This window comes from Cuculus canorus, chromosome 28, assembly GCF_017976375.1.
Source record: "Cuculus canorus isolate bCucCan1 chromosome 28, bCucCan1.pri, whole genome shotgun sequence".
NCBI lineage: Eukaryota > Metazoa > Chordata > Aves > Cuculiformes > Cuculidae > Cuculus > Cuculus canorus.
Window position 1 is genome coordinate 3,668,240 of NC_071428.1, and position 18,023 is coordinate 3,686,262.

The 18,023-nt window shown below is 61.0% G+C and overlaps 1 protein-coding gene across 1 annotated transcript in view; it reads left to right on the forward strand.

The window, feature by feature from the left end:
• The window catches only part of PEAR1 (platelet endothelial aggregation receptor 1), a 21,456-nt gene continuing 3,433 nt past the window's right edge, over nucleotides 1-18,023 (forward strand). The window contains 24 exon segments of the mRNA XM_054050639.1: nucleotides 1-147; nucleotides 2,606-2,698; nucleotides 2,787-2,891; nucleotides 3,167-3,267; nucleotides 3,345-3,437; nucleotides 3,868-4,114; nucleotides 4,215-4,329; nucleotides 4,843-4,979; nucleotides 5,265-5,477; nucleotides 6,408-6,582; nucleotides 7,433-7,553; nucleotides 7,655-7,818; nucleotides 8,863-8,965; nucleotides 9,697-9,843; nucleotides 9,937-10,065; nucleotides 11,032-11,160; nucleotides 12,415-12,543; nucleotides 12,627-12,842; nucleotides 12,918-13,027; nucleotides 14,981-15,077; nucleotides 15,208-15,267; nucleotides 15,826-16,005; nucleotides 16,327-16,367; nucleotides 16,369-16,501. Coding sequence (XP_053906614.1) covers nucleotides 2,607-2,698; nucleotides 2,787-2,891; nucleotides 3,167-3,267; nucleotides 3,345-3,437; nucleotides 3,868-4,114; nucleotides 4,215-4,329; nucleotides 4,843-4,979; nucleotides 5,265-5,477; nucleotides 6,408-6,582; nucleotides 7,433-7,553; nucleotides 7,655-7,818; nucleotides 8,863-8,965; nucleotides 9,697-9,843; nucleotides 9,937-10,065; nucleotides 11,032-11,160; nucleotides 12,415-12,543; nucleotides 12,627-12,842; nucleotides 12,918-13,027; nucleotides 14,981-15,077; nucleotides 15,208-15,267; nucleotides 15,826-16,005; nucleotides 16,327-16,367; nucleotides 16,369-16,501 — 3,037 coding nt within the window. The 5' untranslated portion in view covers nucleotides 1-147; nucleotide 2,606.

The window sequence follows — 18,023 nt, forward strand, 5'->3', positions numbered from 1 at the left end:
TCGTCTCCGTGTCCAAACTTCCTGAGAGCAGCTCCGGCCCTCCCTCCGCTTCCGACGGCCGTGCTACGCTGTCCCGGCTGGCCGAGCCACCGGGGAGGTCAGCCCCACGTGGGGCTGTTGCCCCCCAACTCTGAAGCCCCTGGGCAGGTGAGTGTCATTGTCCCCAAGCCCGGTCACCTCGGGTCCCTTGGGTTGGTTTTGGGCTTGTGTTGTTGGGTTGGTGATGGAGGAGATGGTTCCCAACACCACGAGGAAGGAGATGGTGCCCAGGAGATGGTCCCCAATGTCCCCAATGGGGACATCATGGGTTGGTCAAGGTGAGGAGGTGGTGGCAGAGGGGACAGGACGTGGGGTGATGCTGCCGTCACCCCGTTGCTGACCCTCATCGTCCCCCTCGCCCTCATCCAACCCACGGAGGAAACGCGTCAGCCCTTGGGCTGCGACCAAGGAAGCGCTGGGACAGAGATAGCGGCTCTTGGGGGGGACCCAGCACCGTGTCCCCCACTGGCACCGAGCAGGATTGGTCCCCTCCCTTCACCCCATCTCACATCCCCCCTCGTTTTGCCACTTATCACCGGCAGGCGATGCTCCCTGTCTACTCAACGACACCCATGGGTGGGGATTGATGGTTTTTTGGGGGGGTCTTTTCGGGTGGTGGCCACTTTGGGTGGGTTCTTCCCTGCGATGAGGAGCAGATGGGCCCCATGTTTTGATGACTCCTCGCTTTTCCTGCCAGCATCTCCCAGCGGTTCCTGTCGCTGGCGGCAGCCCCGGGACCCCCCCGTCCCCCCCCAATTCGGAGCAGGAATGAGGCTAGCAATGGGGAGAACTTGATGGTCACCCCAATTCTGCTCTTGGGAGGGTCCGGAGGAGGGAATTTCGCCCGCGGATGAGCAATTAATTCCTCCCCGCTGGGAAACGAAGGGAAATGGGGGGGAGCTTTCCCACTACATTGTTTTTCCACTCCAGCCCAGGACAAGTCGGGGTCGCTCCCGCCTTCCAACCCCCTTTTTTGGCCCCAAATCACATTTCTGAGGGGGAGGATGGACTTGGGGGACCTTTGGGGTGTCCCGTGGCTGGAGAAGCACGGAAGCTGCCGTAAATCCAGCTGTGCAGACCAGGAAACCTCTGTTTCCTCCCTGGGCACGCGGGTGTCGAGCTGTAAAACACGCAACACGGTAAACGCGGTGCCGTGAGCTCGGGGTTCTCGTTGTCCATCCCTCCCAGCCCCCAAAGCTGGAGGAGATCCCGGAGCCACCCCAGCAGAGCCCAATGCTTGCTCGGTTGAGCAAGACACCGATGGATCCAGGAAAGGCAACTGGGAATAAACACGGAATGGGTTGAAATGAGGCCACGAGGCAGTGTGCCGAACTCCTCCCCGGCACCATGGGATGAGATCCGGCAGGAGGGAGCGCGTCGATGCCAGGATGGGGTGTTTGAAGATGCTGGGATGTGGGGCCACCCAAGCTGTTGGAGCATCTGTGCCTCAGTTTCCCCTCGGAGCAGCAGGGTTGGGATTCAGGGCTGAGGAATGCCAAGTCAGCGCTACAGGGAGGTCGGATCCTGCGCTGGGGATGGGGGCGGTGGGTGGGGAGCAGGAATGCGGTGAGAAAAGGGTGAAGACTTTGTCTCCCGGTGCAGGAGCTGTGGGCAATGGAGTTCACTCCGGCCGGAGGTCGGTCACCAGGGGTGTCCCCAGGGCTCGGGGCTGTGTCCTGTACCTTTATCAATGACCTGGATGAAGGCGTTGGGTGCACCCCGAGTGAGTTTGGGGGTGACACTAAGCTGGGAGGAAGCGTGGATCTGCTGGAGGGTTTTGAGAGTCTCCAAAGGGATCTGAACAGGCTGGACCGATGGGCTGAGACCCGTGAGGTTTAACAAGGCCAAACACCGGGTCCTGCACTTGGGGCACAACAACCCTGTGCAGCTCCAGACCAGGGGAAGAGTGGCTGGAAAGTGTCTGGAGGAGAAGGACCTGGGGGTGTTGGTTGAGTGAACATGAGCCAGCGGTGGCCCAGGGGGCCAAGAAGGCCGATGGCATCTTGGCTTGGATCAGAAACAGCGTGGCCAGCAGGAGCAGGGAGGGGATTCTGCCCCTGGACTCGGCACTGGTGAGGCCGCACCTCGAATCTTGGGTTCAATTCACTCCAAGAGGGATGTTGAGGCTCTGGAGTGTGTCCAGAGAAGAGCAACGAAGCTGGGGAAGGGGCTGGAGAACGAGTCTGACGAGGAGCGGCTGAGGGACCTGCGGGTGTTCAGCCCTGAGAAGAGGAGGCTGAGGGGAGACCTTATTGCTCTACAGCTGCCTGAAAGGAGAGTGTAGAGAGGAGGGAGCTGAGCTCTTCTCCCAAGGTGATAGGACAAGGGGGAACGGCCTCAAACTGCGCCAGGGGAGGGTCAGACTGGACATCAGGAAGAAGTTCTTCACAGAAAGGGCCATCGGGCACTGGAACTGCCCAGGGAGGTGGTGGAGTCCCCATCCCTGGAGGTGTTTAAACGACGGGTAGATGAGGTGCTCAGGGATGTGGTTTAGTGGCCGATGGGAATGGTTGGACTCGATCCAAGAGGTCTTTTCCAACCTGGTGATTCCATGACTCTCTGGCAGGATGGTGCTGTGGGTGGCGGCATTGTCCATGCATGTCTGCCTCCTGACGGCCCTGCGCCCCAGTGACCCCAATGTCTGCAGCTACTGGGAGAGGTAGGACTGGAGGGACTGAGTGGGATGGAGAAGGTGATGACCCCCCACGCCGGGACCCGTTGTCACCCTGTGTCCTCACCTTTGGCAGCTTCACGGCAGCCGAGAAGGAGTCGTACACCAAACCCCACGTTGTGGCCTCCGGCGAGCCCTGCCCCACGGTGATGGGGTCCCCAATGCCCTGCCTGCAGCAGAGGTGGGGGGCAGCCCTGGGGACCCTCGGGGACGGTGGGTGGCCTGAGGGGTATGGAGGAGCTGCCCCACTGCGGAGTGTCCCCATGGAGATGTGGGGCTGGATTGGGGGTGTCTCACTGCAAGGTGTCCCCATGGATAAGTGGGGCTGGATTGGGGGTGTCTCACTGCAAGGTGTCCCCACGGAGATGTGGGGATGGACTGGGGCTGCCCCACTGCAGGGCATCCCCATGGAGTTGTGGGGCTGCCCCATGGTGACGGTGCTGGTGTGGGGCGCAGGATCACGTACCGCACCGAGTACCGCCAGGCGGTCAAGACCAACTACCGAAGGCGCTACGAGTGCTGCCAGGGCTACTACGAGAGCCGCGACACCTGCGTCCGTGAGTGGGGTGATGTGGGGTGATGTGGGGCCATGTGGGGGTCCCTGGCTTAGCACCCCGATTGCTGCCCCCCCCAGCGCGTTGTAGCCAGGAGTGCGTCCACGGCCGGTGCGTGGCTCCCGAGCGGTGCCAGTGTGAACCCGGGTGGCGCGGCAGCGACTGCTCCAGCGGTGACGGGGACATCGGGGCCAGGGGGGGGACGGGGGGCGAGGGGATGGGGGTGGAGAGGGGGATGGAGATGGGGATGGAGATGGGGATGGAGATGGAGATGGAGATGGGGATGGGGATGGGGATGGAGATGGGGATGGGGATGGAGATGGAGATGGGGATGGGGATGGAGATGGAGATGGGGATGGGGATGGGGATGGAGATGGAGATGGGGATGGGGATGGAGATGGGGATGGGGATGGAGATGGGGATGGGGATGGAGATGGGGATGGGGATGGGGATGGAGATGGGGATGGGGATGGGGATGGAGATGGAGATGGGGATGGGGATGGGGATGGAGATGGGGTTGGCTGGGATGGGGTTGTCTGGGATGGGGATGGGATGGGGTTGGCTGGGATGGGATGGGATGGCACCAGTGCTCTTCCCCCACAGAGTGTGACGCGCAGTCGTGGGGGCCGAGCTGCGAGCACCGCTGTGGGTGCCACCATGGGGCAAGCTGCGACCCCCTCACTGGGTCCTGCTCGTGTCCCCCCGGTTTCTCGGACACCCTTTGCCACCAGCCGTGCCCGACGGGCACCTACGGCCTTGGCTGCCGCCTGCGCTGCCCCTGCCATCACGGAGCACCCTGTGACAGTGCCTCGGGCGCCTGCCTCTGCCCTCCCGGCCTGGGGGGACCCCTGTGAGTTGGGGGGGTGCCCCTTTTGCCCCCCCCCCCCCCCCCAATTCCCCCACTCTGGTATTGATGGATGCTCACCCTATGCCCCCGCTTTGCCCGGCAGCTGCGAGGTGCCCTGCGCCCCGGGGACGCCCTGCGAAAGCCCCTGTCCCTGCCACAACGGGGGCATCTGCCACCCCCCCGGCTCCCACACCTGCGTCTGCCCCCCCGGATGGATGGTAGGTGGGTTGAGACCCCCCCGCACAACCCCAATGCGGTCCCTGCCTCAGTTTCCCCATGACCCTCACAGTCCCTGTCTCAGTTTCCCCACGACCCCCCAACGCAACCTCTGCCTCAGTTTCCCCCCACATCCCAGCATGGCTGCTGCCTCAGTTTCCCCTCACTTCCCACCAGCACTGCCCCTGCCTCAGTTTCTCCTCAGCCCCTGGTCCTGCCTCAGTTTCCCCACACACTCCTGCATGGTCCATGCCTCAGTTTCCCCTTCACATCCCAGCACGGTCCCTGCCTCGGTTTCCCCCTGCTCACCCCAACACTGTCTGTGCCTCAGTTTCCCCCCCCCCCCCATTCCCTGCCTGTTTCCCCCATTCCCTGCCTCAGTTTCCCCCCATTCCCTGCCTCAGTTCCCCCCCACTCCCTGCCTCAGTTTCCCCCATTCCCTGCCTCAGTTTCCTCCCCATTCCCTGCCTCAGTTTCCCCCCCCCCATACTGTGCCTCAGTTTCCTCTCTCGCAGGGGGACATCTGCTCCATCCCGTGCCCCCCCGGGCGCTTCGGTTCAGGATGTCAGGGAGAGTGTCGCTGCCATAACGGGGGACACTGCGACCCCCGGGGGGGGCACTGCCTCTGCACCCCCGGATTCACCGGAGAGCAGTGAGCGGGGCACGGGGGGGTGGGGTTGGGGGGCACAAGGGGAATTGGGGGGCACAAAGGAATGGGGGGGGGGGTCAGGAGGATGGGGGTATTGGGGGGGCACAAGGGAATGGGGGGCACAAAGGAATGGGAGGGTCAGGAGGATGGGGGTATTGGGGGGGCACAAGGGGAATTGGGGGGCACAGGAGACCAGAGATCCCCCCAGTCTTGCATGCACCGAGCTGGGCGGCCTCAGCCCGGGGCCGGGGGGGGTCCGGCCCCTCCCACCCCGCGCCCCCCCCGCAGGTGCCGGGAGCGCTGCCCGGTGGGGCGTTACGGACCGGAGTGTCGCGAGCGCTGCGACTGCGCCAACGGCGGTCGCTGTTTCCACGTGGACGGCGCGTGTCTGTGCGAGCCCGGGTTCCGCGGGGCGCGCTGCGAGGAGAGGGGCTGCGGGCCCGGGCGCTACGGGCTGCGCTGCCAGAGCCGCTGCCTCTGCCACCCCCGGCACAGCCAGAGGTGCGCCCTCAGCACCCTCCGCTGCACCCAGCACCCTTGCTTCCCATCAGCACCCTCACTGCATCCAGCATCCTTGCTGCACCCAGCACCTTCGCTGCATCCAACATCCTTGCTTCCCATCAGCATCCTTGCTGCATACAGCACTCTCGCTGTACCCAGCACCCTCAGCTGCACCCAGCACCCTCATCTGCACCCAGCACCTTTGCTTCCCATCAGCATCCTCGCTGCACCCAGCACCCTTCTTCATCCCCAGCTCCTTCCCTTCCCCCCAGCATCCTGCCTTCTCCCCCAGCACCTTCACCTGCACCCCGCACTCTCGCTCCTCCCTCTGCACCCTCAGCTGCACCCAGCATTGTCACCTCCCCCCCAAACCCCTCACCTCCCCCAACATCCTGCCCCCCTCGACACCCTCGTGTCTCGTACAGCACTCTTGCCCCCCTCAGCGTCCTTGACCCCCCCCAGCATCATGGCCTTCACCCAGCATCCTCATCTTCCCCCCAAATCCTCCTCTCCCCTTAAAATCCTCATCTTCCCCAACATCTTGCCCTCCCAGCACCCTTGACCCCCCTAACATCCTTGACCCTTCCAGCATCCTCTCCCCCTGCATCCTCCCCCCCAACACCGATGCCTCTCCCCCAGCATCCTCACCTGCCCCCCAGCACCTTCTCCCCACCCCAAATCCTCTCCTGCCCCCTAAATCCTCACCTCCCCCACTATCCTGCCCTTCCCCCCCAAATGCCCCCCCCATTCCCTTCCCCCTAGCCTCCTCCTCTCCCCCCTCAAGCCACCCTAGTTGCCCCCAAGGGCTTTCCCCCCCACCCTGGGGCAAATGGGGGGGGGGGGGGTGTACAAAGCACCTTCCCAGCACGCCCAGTGCCCCATACTGTGAGCACTGGGGTGCTGAGTGGGTGCCCCCCCCCTACTCCCCAGTTGCCACCCGTTGCTCGGGGAGTGTGTTTGCCATCCAGGCTGGACTGGGCTCTACTGCAACGAAAGTTGCCCCCCCGGCTCCTATGGGGCTGGTTGCCTGCAGAGCTGCCTCTGTCTGCACGGGGGGGGCTGTGATGGGACCACCGGCCGCTGCCACTGCCCCCCTGGCTACACGGTGTGGGGCTGGGGGGGCACACGGGGGGGGTCCCCGAGGGGAAAAGAGGGGGATGGGGGGGCCAGATTAGGGGGCCGGGGGGGGGGACTTTGGGGAGTCTGGGGGGCAGTTTAGGGGGTCTGGAGGGGTCTGAGGGGGAGAAGGGAGTCCTGGGGGGCAGTTTGCGAGGTTTGGAGGAGTCTAGGGGGTAGAAGAGGGATCTGGGGGGCAGTTTGGGGGATCTGGAGGGGGGACCTGGAGGGGTGTAGAGGGGAGAAGGGGGGGAATGGAGGGCAGTTTGCGGGGTCTGGGGGTATCTAGAGGGTAGAAGAGGAGTTTGGAGGGCAGTTTGGAGGGTCTGGGGGGGTCTGGAGGAGGAGAAGAGAGGCCTGAGGGGGCAGTTTTAGGGGTCTGGAGGGGTGAAAGGGGGGCCTGGGGGCAGTTTGCGGGGTCTGGGGGTGTCTAGAGGGTAGAAGGGGAGTCTGGGGGGGCAGTTTGGGGAGTCTGGGGGGGGGTCTGAAGGGATCTAGAGAGGAGAAGGGGGGGCTGGGTGGCAGTTTGGGGGTCTGAGGGGCTCTGAGGGGGGGCTTGGTGAGGAGTCTGTGTGGTTCTAGGGGGGTCTGGGGGGGCTTGGAGGTCAGTGTGGGGGTCTGGGTAGTTCTAGAGGGATCTGGGGGGGTCTGGGGTTGCTTGGTGAGGGGTCTGGGGGGGGGTCTGGGTAGTTCTAGAGGGATCTGGGGGGGCTTGGTGAGGGGTCTGGGTGGTTCCAGGGGGGTCTGAGGTGGCTCTGGGGGTGGGAAGTGGGTGTCTCAAGGTTCGCGGGGTGCCTAGGGGGGGTGTTAGCTTTTCCACCCCCCCCTCTCCCCCCCAGGACGAGCACTGCTCCTCCCTGTGTCCCCCCGACACCTTCGGCGCCAACTGCTCGGGGCGCTGCGCGTGCCAGCACGCCCTCGCCTGCTCCCCGCTCGACGGCTCCTGCCTCTGCAAGGAAGGTGGGTTTCAGGGGGGCTGGGGGGGGTCCTTCTTGTCCCCCCATCCCCCCCCCTTCCATTGATGTCCCCTTCCCCTCCATTGATGTCCCCTCGCCCCCCAGGCTGGCGCGGCGCCCGCTGCTCGCTGCCGTGTCCCGATGGCACTTGGGGTCCTGGCTGCAACCGCAGCTGCGACTGCGCTCAAGGGGCGCCCTGTGACCCCCAAAGCGGGACCTGCCGGTGCCCCCCAGGCTGGCAGGGACCCCGCTGCCACCAGCCCTGCCCGGTGAGTGCTCTGCTAACCCTTTAAACCAAAGGAGAGTTAAGCTCGGCCTAAGTAAGCCTGGCTTAGAAAGTCAGCATCGCCGTGGGTGATACGGACATTGAAACCAAAGGAAATTTAAGCTCAGACTAAGTAATCGTGGCTTGGAAAGTCATTATAACCACGGGCGATACTTAGATTTAAACCAAAAGAAAGTTAAGCTCAGCCTAAGAAAGCCTGGGTTGGACAGCCAGACAGAACATCCCTCCCAGAGCATCTTTTCTCCTTCTTACAGAATGTTTTCTCCCTCTTATAGTGTTTTCTCAGTCCAATAGCATCTTTTTTTCCCTTATAACACAGTTTCTCCCTCTTATAGCACCTTTTCTCCCTCTTACAGCATCTTTTCTCCCCCTTATAGTTTCTCCCTCTTACAGCATCTTTTTTCCCTCTTATACCATCTTTTCTCCCTCTTATAGCACCTTTTCTCCATCGTATAGTTTCTTCCTCTTACGGTATTTTTTCTCCCTCTTACAGCATCTTTTCTCCCTCCAATACCGCATTTTCTCCCTGACAGCATCTTTTCTTTAACTGATACCACATTTTCTCCCGCTGATAACACCTTTTCTCCCTCCAACAGCACCTTTTCTCCCTTTAATATCATGTTTCCTTCCTCTGGTAGAATTCTTTTCCCCTCTGACGGTATCTTTTCTCCCTCTGATAACACACTTTCTCTCTCTTAGAACACAGTTTCTCCCTCTGGTGGCATCTTTTCCCACCACATGGAAGTTGTGGCTGCCCCATCCCTGGAGGTGCTCAGATCCAGGTTGGATGGTGCTGGGAGCCCCTGATCCACCGGGATGTCCCTGCCCATGGCAGAGGGGTTGGAACCGGATGATCTTTAAGGTCCCTTCCAACCCAAACTATTCTCTGATTCAATGATCGAGGCTATTTGCTTCCTAAAACTCCCAAACGAGTCTTAGAGAATCAGATTTTCTGGCATTTTTGGTGTTGGTGTCACCGTCCCCAGCACTGACCCCCCCCACCTCGATGTCCCCCCCTGTACCCCAGAACGGGACGTTCGGGGCGAGCTGTGAGCAGCGCTGCGACTGCGCCCACGCCGACGGCTGCGATGCCGAGACCGGGGAGTGTCACTGCCTGCCCGGCTGGACAGGTACAGGGGGACCATCAGCCTTCATCCCTCCTCCTCCTCCTCCTCGAAGGGGAAACCAAGGAGATGGGGGACCCTTCTTTGCCCTTGGCCTTCATCCCTCACCCTCTTCAAATGACCCTTCTATGCCCTCAGCCTTCATCCCTCTTCCTCCTCAATCAACCAGGCAGGTGGCAATCCTGCTGCTCTCTCAGCCTTCATCCCTCATCTTCCTCAAGGAGTGAACCGGGGAGGTGAGGGACCCTGTAGGTGGTGGACCCTGCTGTGCCCTTGGCCTTCATCCCTCTTCCTCTTCAAATGACCCCTCTGTTCTCTTGGCCTTCATCCCTACTCTTCAAATGACCCCTCTGTGCTCTTGGCCTTCTTCCCTCCTCCTCCTCAAATGACCTCTCTGCCCTCAGCCTTCATCCCTCCTCCTCTTCAATCAACCTGGGAGATGGGCAACCCTGCTGCTCCCTCAGCCTTCATCCCTCATCTTCCTCAAGGAGGGACCAGGGAGATGGGGGACCCCTCTGTTCTCTTGGCCTTCATCCCAGGGAGGTGGGGATTCCTCCATGCCCCCGGTCTTCATCCCTTCTCCTCCTCCTCAACCAACCAGGGAGGTGGACAACCCTGATGCCCTCTCAGACTTCATCCCTCTTCTTCCTCAAGGAGGGAACCAAGCAGGTGGGGGACCTGGGAGGTGGTAGACCCCACTGTTCTCTTGGCCTTCATCCTCCTCCTCCTCTTCGCAGGGCCACTGTGCAAGCAGGGCTGCCCCCTCGGCTTCTGGGGCCGCGGTTGTCGCATGCCCTGTACCTGCCGCAACGGTGGGTCCTGCTCACCCCACGATGGCTCCTGCACCTGCGCCCCGGGCTTTCGGGGTCCCACGTGCCAGCGCCGTGAGTGTCCCCCCACCCTAAAAACTCCAAATGCTTCCCAACCCACCTTTCCCGCCCCTAATGTTGAGCCTGGATGCGCTCATGTCATCTCAGCTTGTCCCGCCGGCCGCTATGGCAAACGCTGCGCCCTGAGCTGCAACTGCGCCAACGGGTCCTTCTGCCACCCCAGCAACGGCTCCTGTGTCTGTGCCCCGGGGTGGAATGGACCTCGCTGCGCCCTGCGTGAGTCGGGGGTGGAGGGATGGGGTCCATGGACCCATGGATGGAGGGCAGGGAGGGTCTGCAGAGGGATCTGGAGAAGGTGGATCCATGGATGGAGGGCAGGGAGGGTCTGCAGAGGGGTCTGGAGAAGGTGGATCCATGGATGGAGGGCAGGGAGGGTCTGCAGAGGGATGGGGACAGACTGGATCCATGGGCTGAGACCAGCAGGATGGGGTTCAACCAGGCTCAGTGTTAGGTTCTCCACTTGGATCCCAACAACCTCATGGAGCTCCCGGCTTGGGGAAGAGCGGCTGGAGAGCCGCTGGTGGAAGAGGTCCTGAGGGCTCTGGGTGACAGCGGGTGAACATGAGCCAGCGGTGGTCCAGGTGGCCAAGAAGGCCACCAGCATCCTGGCTGGGATCAGCCACGGGGTGGCCAGAATGAGCAGGGATGGGATCGTCCCTCTGGACTCGGCACTGAGGAGGCTTCATTTTAAATCCTGGGTTCAATTTTGGGTCCCTCAACCCAAGAAAGACCTTGAGGGGCTTAAGCGCATCCAGAGAAAGGGAACAGAACTGGTAAGGGGTTGGAGAACAGGGGTTGTGGGAGCGGCTGAGGGACCTGGGGCTGCTTAGGCTGGAGGAGGCTGAGGGGAGACCTCATCCCTGTCTCCAACTGCCTGGAAGGAGGTTGGAGCAAGGTGGATGTTCGGCTCTTCTCCCAAGTGATCGGATGAGAAGGAATGGCCTCAAGTTGCACCAGGGCAGGTTCAGATTGACCATCAGGAAAGTTCTTCACCAAAAAAGGTTCTTGGGCACTGGAACAGCTGCACAGGCAGGTGGTGGAGTCCCCGTCCTGGAGGGGATCAAAGCAGGGTAGATGAGGTGCTCAGGAATGGTTCGGTGATGGACGGGGATGGTTGGGCTTGATGATCTCAAAGGTCTTCTGCAACCTAGTGATTCTGATTCTTATTCTGCCCCACTCCAGCCTGTGCCCTGGGCTTCTGGGGGGCTTCTTGTGCCCAGCCCTGCTTGTGCCACCACGGTGGGACATGCCACCCTGCCGAGGGGACCTGCCACTGCCCAGCGGGATGGACCGGGATGCGCTGCGAGGAAGGTAGGGACCTGCATGGACCCCTCACCCCGAGAGGTTCTGCACCCTCAGAGCCAGCCTGGATGGGCCCAGTATGGAGCTATATATTCCCAGTAGGGAGATATAGGCCCAGTATGGAGATATATTTGCCCACTACAGAGCTGCATTGTCCCAGTATGGAGCTCTGTGGGCTCAGTACGGAGATACGTGGTCCCAGTATGGAGATATGTGGTTCCAGGATGGGGATACATGGTCCCAGTATGGTCCCATTATGGAGCTGGATGGTCCCAGGATGGAGCTCTATGGTCCCACTATGGAGATTTAAGGTCCCAGTACAGAGCTGTATGGGCTCAGTATAGAGATACATGGTCCCAGTATTGATCTATATGGTCCCACGATGGAGATACCTGGTCCCAGTATGGAGGTATTCGGTTCCAGTATGGGGCTGGATGGGCTCAGTATGGAGATAGATGGTCCCAATATGGAGATATGTGGTCCCAGTATGAAGCTGTATGATCCCAGTATGGAGATACATATTCCCAGTGTAAAGCTGTATGATCCCAGTAGGGAGATTTATGGTCCCAGTATGGGGACAGCTGATCCCAATATGGAGATGGATGGTCCAGTGTGGAAGTATGTAGTTCAAGGATGGAGCTGTATGGTCCCAGTATGGAACTATGTGGTCCCAGGATGGAGCTGTTTGATCCCAGTATGGAGATATATGGTCCCAGTATGAAGATATATGGTCCAGTATGAAGATATATGGTCCGGTACAAAGATGTATTGTCCCAGGGTGGAGCTGTATGGGCTCAGTATGGAGATATATGGTCCCAGTATCGAACTGTGTCGTCCCAGTATGGAGGTATATGGTCCTGATATGAAGCTAAATGGTCCCAGTATGGAGCTGTATGGTCTCTATATGGTCTCACTATGGAGATATATGGTCCCAGTATGGAGCTGTATGGACTCAGTAGGAAGACAGATGGTCCCAGTACGGAAATGTGTGGTCCCAGGATGGAGCTGTCTGATCCCAGTATGGAGCTTTATGATCCCCGTATGGAGATTTATGATCCTAGTATGGAGATTTATGGTCCCAGGATGGAGATACATGGTCCTGGTATGAAGCTTTAAGGTCCTGGTATGGAGCTCTGTGGTCCCAGTGTGGACATATATGATCCCAGTATGGAGATGCATGGTGCCAGTAGGTAGATACGTGGTCCTGGGATGGATCTCTATGACCCCAGGATGGAGATCCACCATCCCCACCTCCGTCCCCAGCCTGTCCCCCCGGCACCTTTGGGCTCCATTGTGACCAGCTCTGCCGCTGCCCCCATAACGCCACTTGCCACCCAGCCAGCGGGACGTGTCCCTGTGCCCCGGGCAGGATCGGACCCCACTGTGAGGCCGGTGAGTGGCCACAGAGGGTGGGGAGGTCCCCACTGGGGTTCCTGTACCCACCTTGAGGACCACGTCCCTTTCCCACCCTATAGGGACCCCCGAGCAGCCCTACACCATCGTACCGGCCCCCGCGGTCCCCTACAGCTCCCTGGGGCTGGTCATCAGCCTGGTGGCCCTAGTGGCCTTGCTGGTGGCCGTGGTGGCCACTGCGCTGTGTTACCGTCACTGGCAGAAGGGGAAGGAAAGCCGGCACTTGGCCGTGGCCTACACGGCGGGACAGACGGATACATCCGACTACGTGGTGCCAGGTGAGCGCGGCGGTGGGGCTACAACCCCAGCCCTGGTGGCCCCACGGCGCCGGGATAATGCCTGTGTCCTACCAGATGTGCCACCGAGCCACCACGCGCACTACTACTCCAACCCCAGCTACCACACGCTGTCGCAATGCTCGCTGCCGGCTCCCGGCGCCCCGGACAGAGCCAGTTCCCTCAAGGTACAGCAGCACCCAGCGCCGTATGGTGTGTTCGGATGTTGTACAGTGCGTTATGGTGCTGTGCGGTGTGCTAGGGTGTATCCTAGGATCATAGAATGGTTTGGGTTGGAAGGGACCTTAAAGCCCATCCAGTCCCACCCCCTGCCATGGGCAGGGACACCTCCCACTGGATCAGGGGCTCCAAGCCCCATCCAACCTGGACTGGAACCCCTCCAGGGATGGGGCAGCCACAACTTCCCTGGGAAACCTGTCTCAGTGTCTCACCACTCTCATGGTGAAGAAATTCCTCCTTATGTCCAGTCTAAATCTGCCCCTCTCCAGTTTATCCCCGTTCCCCCTCGTCCCATCCCCACAGCCTTTATGAACAGCCCCTCTCCAGCTTTCTTGGAGCCCCTTCAGGTACTGGAAGGTCACTCTAAGGTCTGCCTGGAGCCTTCTCTTCTCCAGGGTGAACAACCCCAACTCCCTCAGCCTGTCCTTGTTGGGAGGTTCTCCAGCCCTCCAATCGTCCTTGTAGCCTCCTCTGGACCCGTTCCAACAGCTCCATCTCCTTCTGTTGAGGATTCCAGAACTGGACACAATCCTCCAGCTGAGGTCTCCCCAGAGAGGAGCAGAGGGGCAGAATCCCCTCCCTCCCTGCTGGCCGCGCTTCTCTGGATGCAGCCCAGGACACGGTTGGTTTCTGGGCTGTGAGCGCACGTTGCGGCTCATATGGAACTTCTCATCTCCAGCAACCGTGGCAGGGGTGGAACTGGATGATCTTTTAAGGTCCCTTCCGGCCCAAACTATTCTATGATTCTGGCATTGCCCGGTGCACTTTGCTCTTGTGTTGTGCACCACGGTGCATCCTGGTGTCGCGCGGTGAATCACGGTGTTGCACGTGGTGTTGCACGATGTGTGGGGGTGTTGTATGTTGCATGAGGGTGTTGTGTGGTGCATGAGGGTGTTGTGTGGTGCATGGGAGTGTTGCATGGTGCACGCTTATCACAGAATCACACAGAATCATAGAATCACCAGGTTGGAAAGGACCCACTGGATCATCGAGTCCAACCATTCCTAACACTCCCTAAACCATGTCCCTGAGCACTTCATCCACCGTTCCTTAAACACCTCCAGGGAAGGCGACTCGACCCCCTGCCTGGGCAGATGTTCCAGTGCCCGATGACTCTTTCTGTGAAGAATTTTTTTCTGATATCCAACCTGACCCTCCCCTGGCGGAGCTTGAGGCCATTCCCCCTTGTCCTGTCCCTGTCACTTGGGAGAAGAGCCCAGCTCCCTCCTCTCCACAACCTCCTTTCAGGTAGTTGTAGAGAGCAATAAGGTCTCCCCTCAGCCTCCTCTTCTCCAGGCTAAACACCCCCAGCTCTCTCAGCCGCTCCTCGTAAGACTCGTTCTCCAGCCCCCTCACCAGCTTCGTTGCTCTTCTCTGGACACGCTCCAGAGCCTCAACATCCTTCTTGTGGGGAGGGGTCCAGCACTGAACACAGTATTCAAGGTGTGGTCTCACCAGTGCTGAGTACAGAGGGAGAATCACCTCCCTGGCCCTGCTGGTGACCCCATTTCTGATCCAAGCCAAGATGCCATTGGCCTTCTTGGCCACTTGGGCACACTGCTGGCTCACGTTCAGTCGCTGTCAACCATTACCCCCAGGTCCTTCTCCTCCGTGCAGCTCTCCAGCCATTCTTCCCCCAGTCTGTAGCACTGCACAGGGTTGTTGTGCCCCAAGTGCAGGACCCGGCATTTGGCCGTGTTAAACCTCATGCCATTGGCCTCGGCCCAGCAGTCCAGCCTGTTCCGATCACTTTATGGTGTACCAGAGTGCATCACGGTGTTGCATGCAGTGCTGCATGGCACATGAGGGTGTTGCATGGCGCATGAGGGTGTACCAAGGTGCATCCCAGTGTTGCACGCAGTGTTGCATGGCGCATGCTGCAGCTCCTCATTTGGCTCCAGGTGCCGGGCTCCCAGCTCTTCCCTGGCACGGAGAGACCCTACAGCCCTGAAGGCAATGCCACGCTGCCCCCTGACTGGAAGCACCTGGGTGCCAGGGGTAAGGGGGGGGGCTGGGGGCATATCTGGGGGGGCTTTGGGACCCCTCCCCCCTCCCTACTCTGGAAGGTGCTGGGGTGGGTGGGTGGAGAACCTGCATGTGGGGGGACCCCAAATCTGCTCCTGTCCAGGGGCGCAGCTGGAGCGGAGTTACGGCTACAGCAGCAGCCTGGAGAAGCGCGATGGGAAAGGTGTGGAGAGGGACTGGGAGGGACTGGGAGAGGAGGAGATAGGGATGGGAATGGAGTGGGGAAGGGGATGCAACTGGGATGGGGTGGAGAAAGGATGGGGATGGGGATGGGGATGGGGATGGGGATGGGGTGGGAAAGAGGATGGGGATGGGGTGGGAAAGAGGTGGGGAAAGGATGGGGATGGGAAAGCGGTGGGATGAGAAAGGGATGAGAAAGGGATGGAGACGCGACAGTGAAGGGATGAGGATGGGAAGGGACGAGAAAGGGATGGGGATGGGAAAGGGATGAGAAGGGGATGGAGGGAGACGGGGAAGGGTTGGGGATGGGGAAGGGTTGGGGATGGGGAAGGGATAGGGATGGAATGGGGTGAGGAAGGGCTGGGGATGAGACATGAGGTGGGGAGAGGATAGGGATGGAGTGGGAAAGGGATGGGAATGGGATGGAGATGGGACAGGGCTGGGGTGGGGAAGGGATGGGGATGGGACAGGGCTGGGCTGGGATGGGCCCCAGCTGCCCCCCTGCACCCCTCATCACGGTCCCCTCTTCCCTCTCCTCCAGAGTCCCCCCAGGAGGGTCTGGGGGCCAGCGGCAGCTCCCTGGCCAGCGAGAATCCCTACGCCACCATCAAGGAGCTGCCCCCCACCCCGGCCAGGACCCCCGAGGGCAGCTACATGGAGATGAAATCCCCTGTGAGAAGGGAGGTGTCCTACGCTGAGATCGAGGAGCCCCCCCGGGACGGTGCGGCTGGGGAGGGGGACATGGGACCTTGGGGAGGGAGACAGGGGCCCGGGGAGGGGGATATGGGACCTTGGGGAGGGGGACAGAGACCCGGGGAGGGGGACATGGGACCTTGGGGAGGGGGACAGGGACCTGGGGAGGGGGATATGGGTCCTTGGGGAGGGGGATATGGGACCCTGGGGAGGGGGACAGGGACCTGGGGAGGGGGACAGGGACCTGGGGAGGGGGATATGGGATATGGGGAGGGGGACAGGGACCTTGGGTGTCACATCCCTGGGGTGGGGGTCAGGGTCCCTTTCATCCTTCCTCTTGTCCCCACAGAGCGTTTCCCCATGGGGGCCGAATGTCCCCCCCCCGAGGACCCCCCGCCGCCCCCCCCCCGGGCACTACGCGTCCCCCAAGAACAGCCACATCCCCAGTCACTACGATCTGCCCCCCATCCGCCACCTCCCACCGTCCCCCCCCCCCGCGCCCCAAGGACCGCTGAGACCTGGAGGTCCAAGGGGGGGTTGGGGGGATCCCTGTGTCCCATTTTTAGGGGGGGTTGAGGTGTCCCTGTCTCTCAGTTGGGGGTTTGGGGGGGGCACTGTCCCCTAGCTGGGGGGGTTTGGGGAGTCCTTGTCCCCTAGTTGGGGGTTTGGGGGGGTCCTTGTCCCCCATTTGGAGGGTTTGGGGAGGGGCCTGTAGCCCAGATAGGGGGTTTAGGGGTCCCTGTCCCCCATTTGGAGGGTTTGGGGGGGGTCCCTGTCTCCCAGCTGGGGGTTTAGGGGGGTCCCTGTTCCCCATTTTGGGGGTTCAGGGGGGTCACTCTCTCCCAGTTGGGGGTTTGGGGGGTCCCTGATCCCCATTTGGGGGGTTCGGGGGGGTCCCTGTCTCCCAGATGGGGGTTTGGGGGGTCCCTGTTCCCATTTGGGGGGTTTGGGGTGTCCCTGTTCCCCATTTGGCGTTTCGAGGGATCCCTGTCTCCCAGTTGGGGTGTTTGGGGGGTCCCTGTCCCCCATTTGGGGGGCTCAGGGTGTCCCTGTCTCCCAGCTGGGGGTTTGGGGGGTTCCTGTTCCCCATCTGGGGGGTTTGGGGGGGTCCCTGTCTCCCAGTTGGGGGGTTCGGGGGGTCCCTGTCTCCCAGTTGGGGGTTTGGGGTGTCCTTGTCCCCCAACTCGGGGTTTGGGGGGGTCAATAAAGCTGTGTCAGTGTGGGGGGAGCCCTCGCTGTGGTGGCTGCATCCTTGGCGGGGGGAGGTTTGGGGGGAACTAGTGATGGGACCAGTAGAAACCAGTAAGGGAGAAGAAATGGACCAGTAAGGGCCCAATGATGGGCTTGGAAAGAGCCCAGTGATGGTCCAATGATGGTCCCAGTAAGGGCCCAGTGATGATCCCAGTAAAGGCCCAATGATGGCCCCAGTAAGGGCTCAATGATGATCCCAGTGAGGGTCCAATGATGGTCCCAGTAAAGGCCCAGTGATGATCCCAGTATGACCCAGTGGTGTCCCCAGTACAGGCCCAGTGCTGGTCCCAGTGTGGGCTCCTTAAGGCTGTGCTGGTGGCCCCGTCCCCTCCCCAGACCCCGCCCCCCAGTTAGATCCACCCCTTCTCCATGGCTCCACCCCCTGGAACCCTTTTAGGACCAATCTAAGACCCTCTGGACCGCTCTAGAGCCCCTTGGGGTCCCTTTAAGGCCCTCCAAGACCTATATAGGACCCCCAGGACCCCTCTAGAGCCCTCATGGGACCCCTTTAGGGGCTCTTAGGACCCCTCTTGTACTTGAAGGACCCTTTCAAGACCCACAGGACCCCTCTAGGACCCTCTGCACCGCTCTAAAGACCTTAGTCTTAGAGGGGTCCTGGAAAAGCTTAAAATGTCCCAGGGGACTCTAGATGGGTCCAGGTGAGCTTAGACGGGTTGTAGAAGGCACTAAAGGGCTCCCAGGGTGTTCTGGAGTGTTCCAGAAAGTCCTAGATGAGACCTAGAAGGCACTAAAGGGGTCCCAGGGGTCTCTAGAACGGTCCTGGCAGCCTTAGAG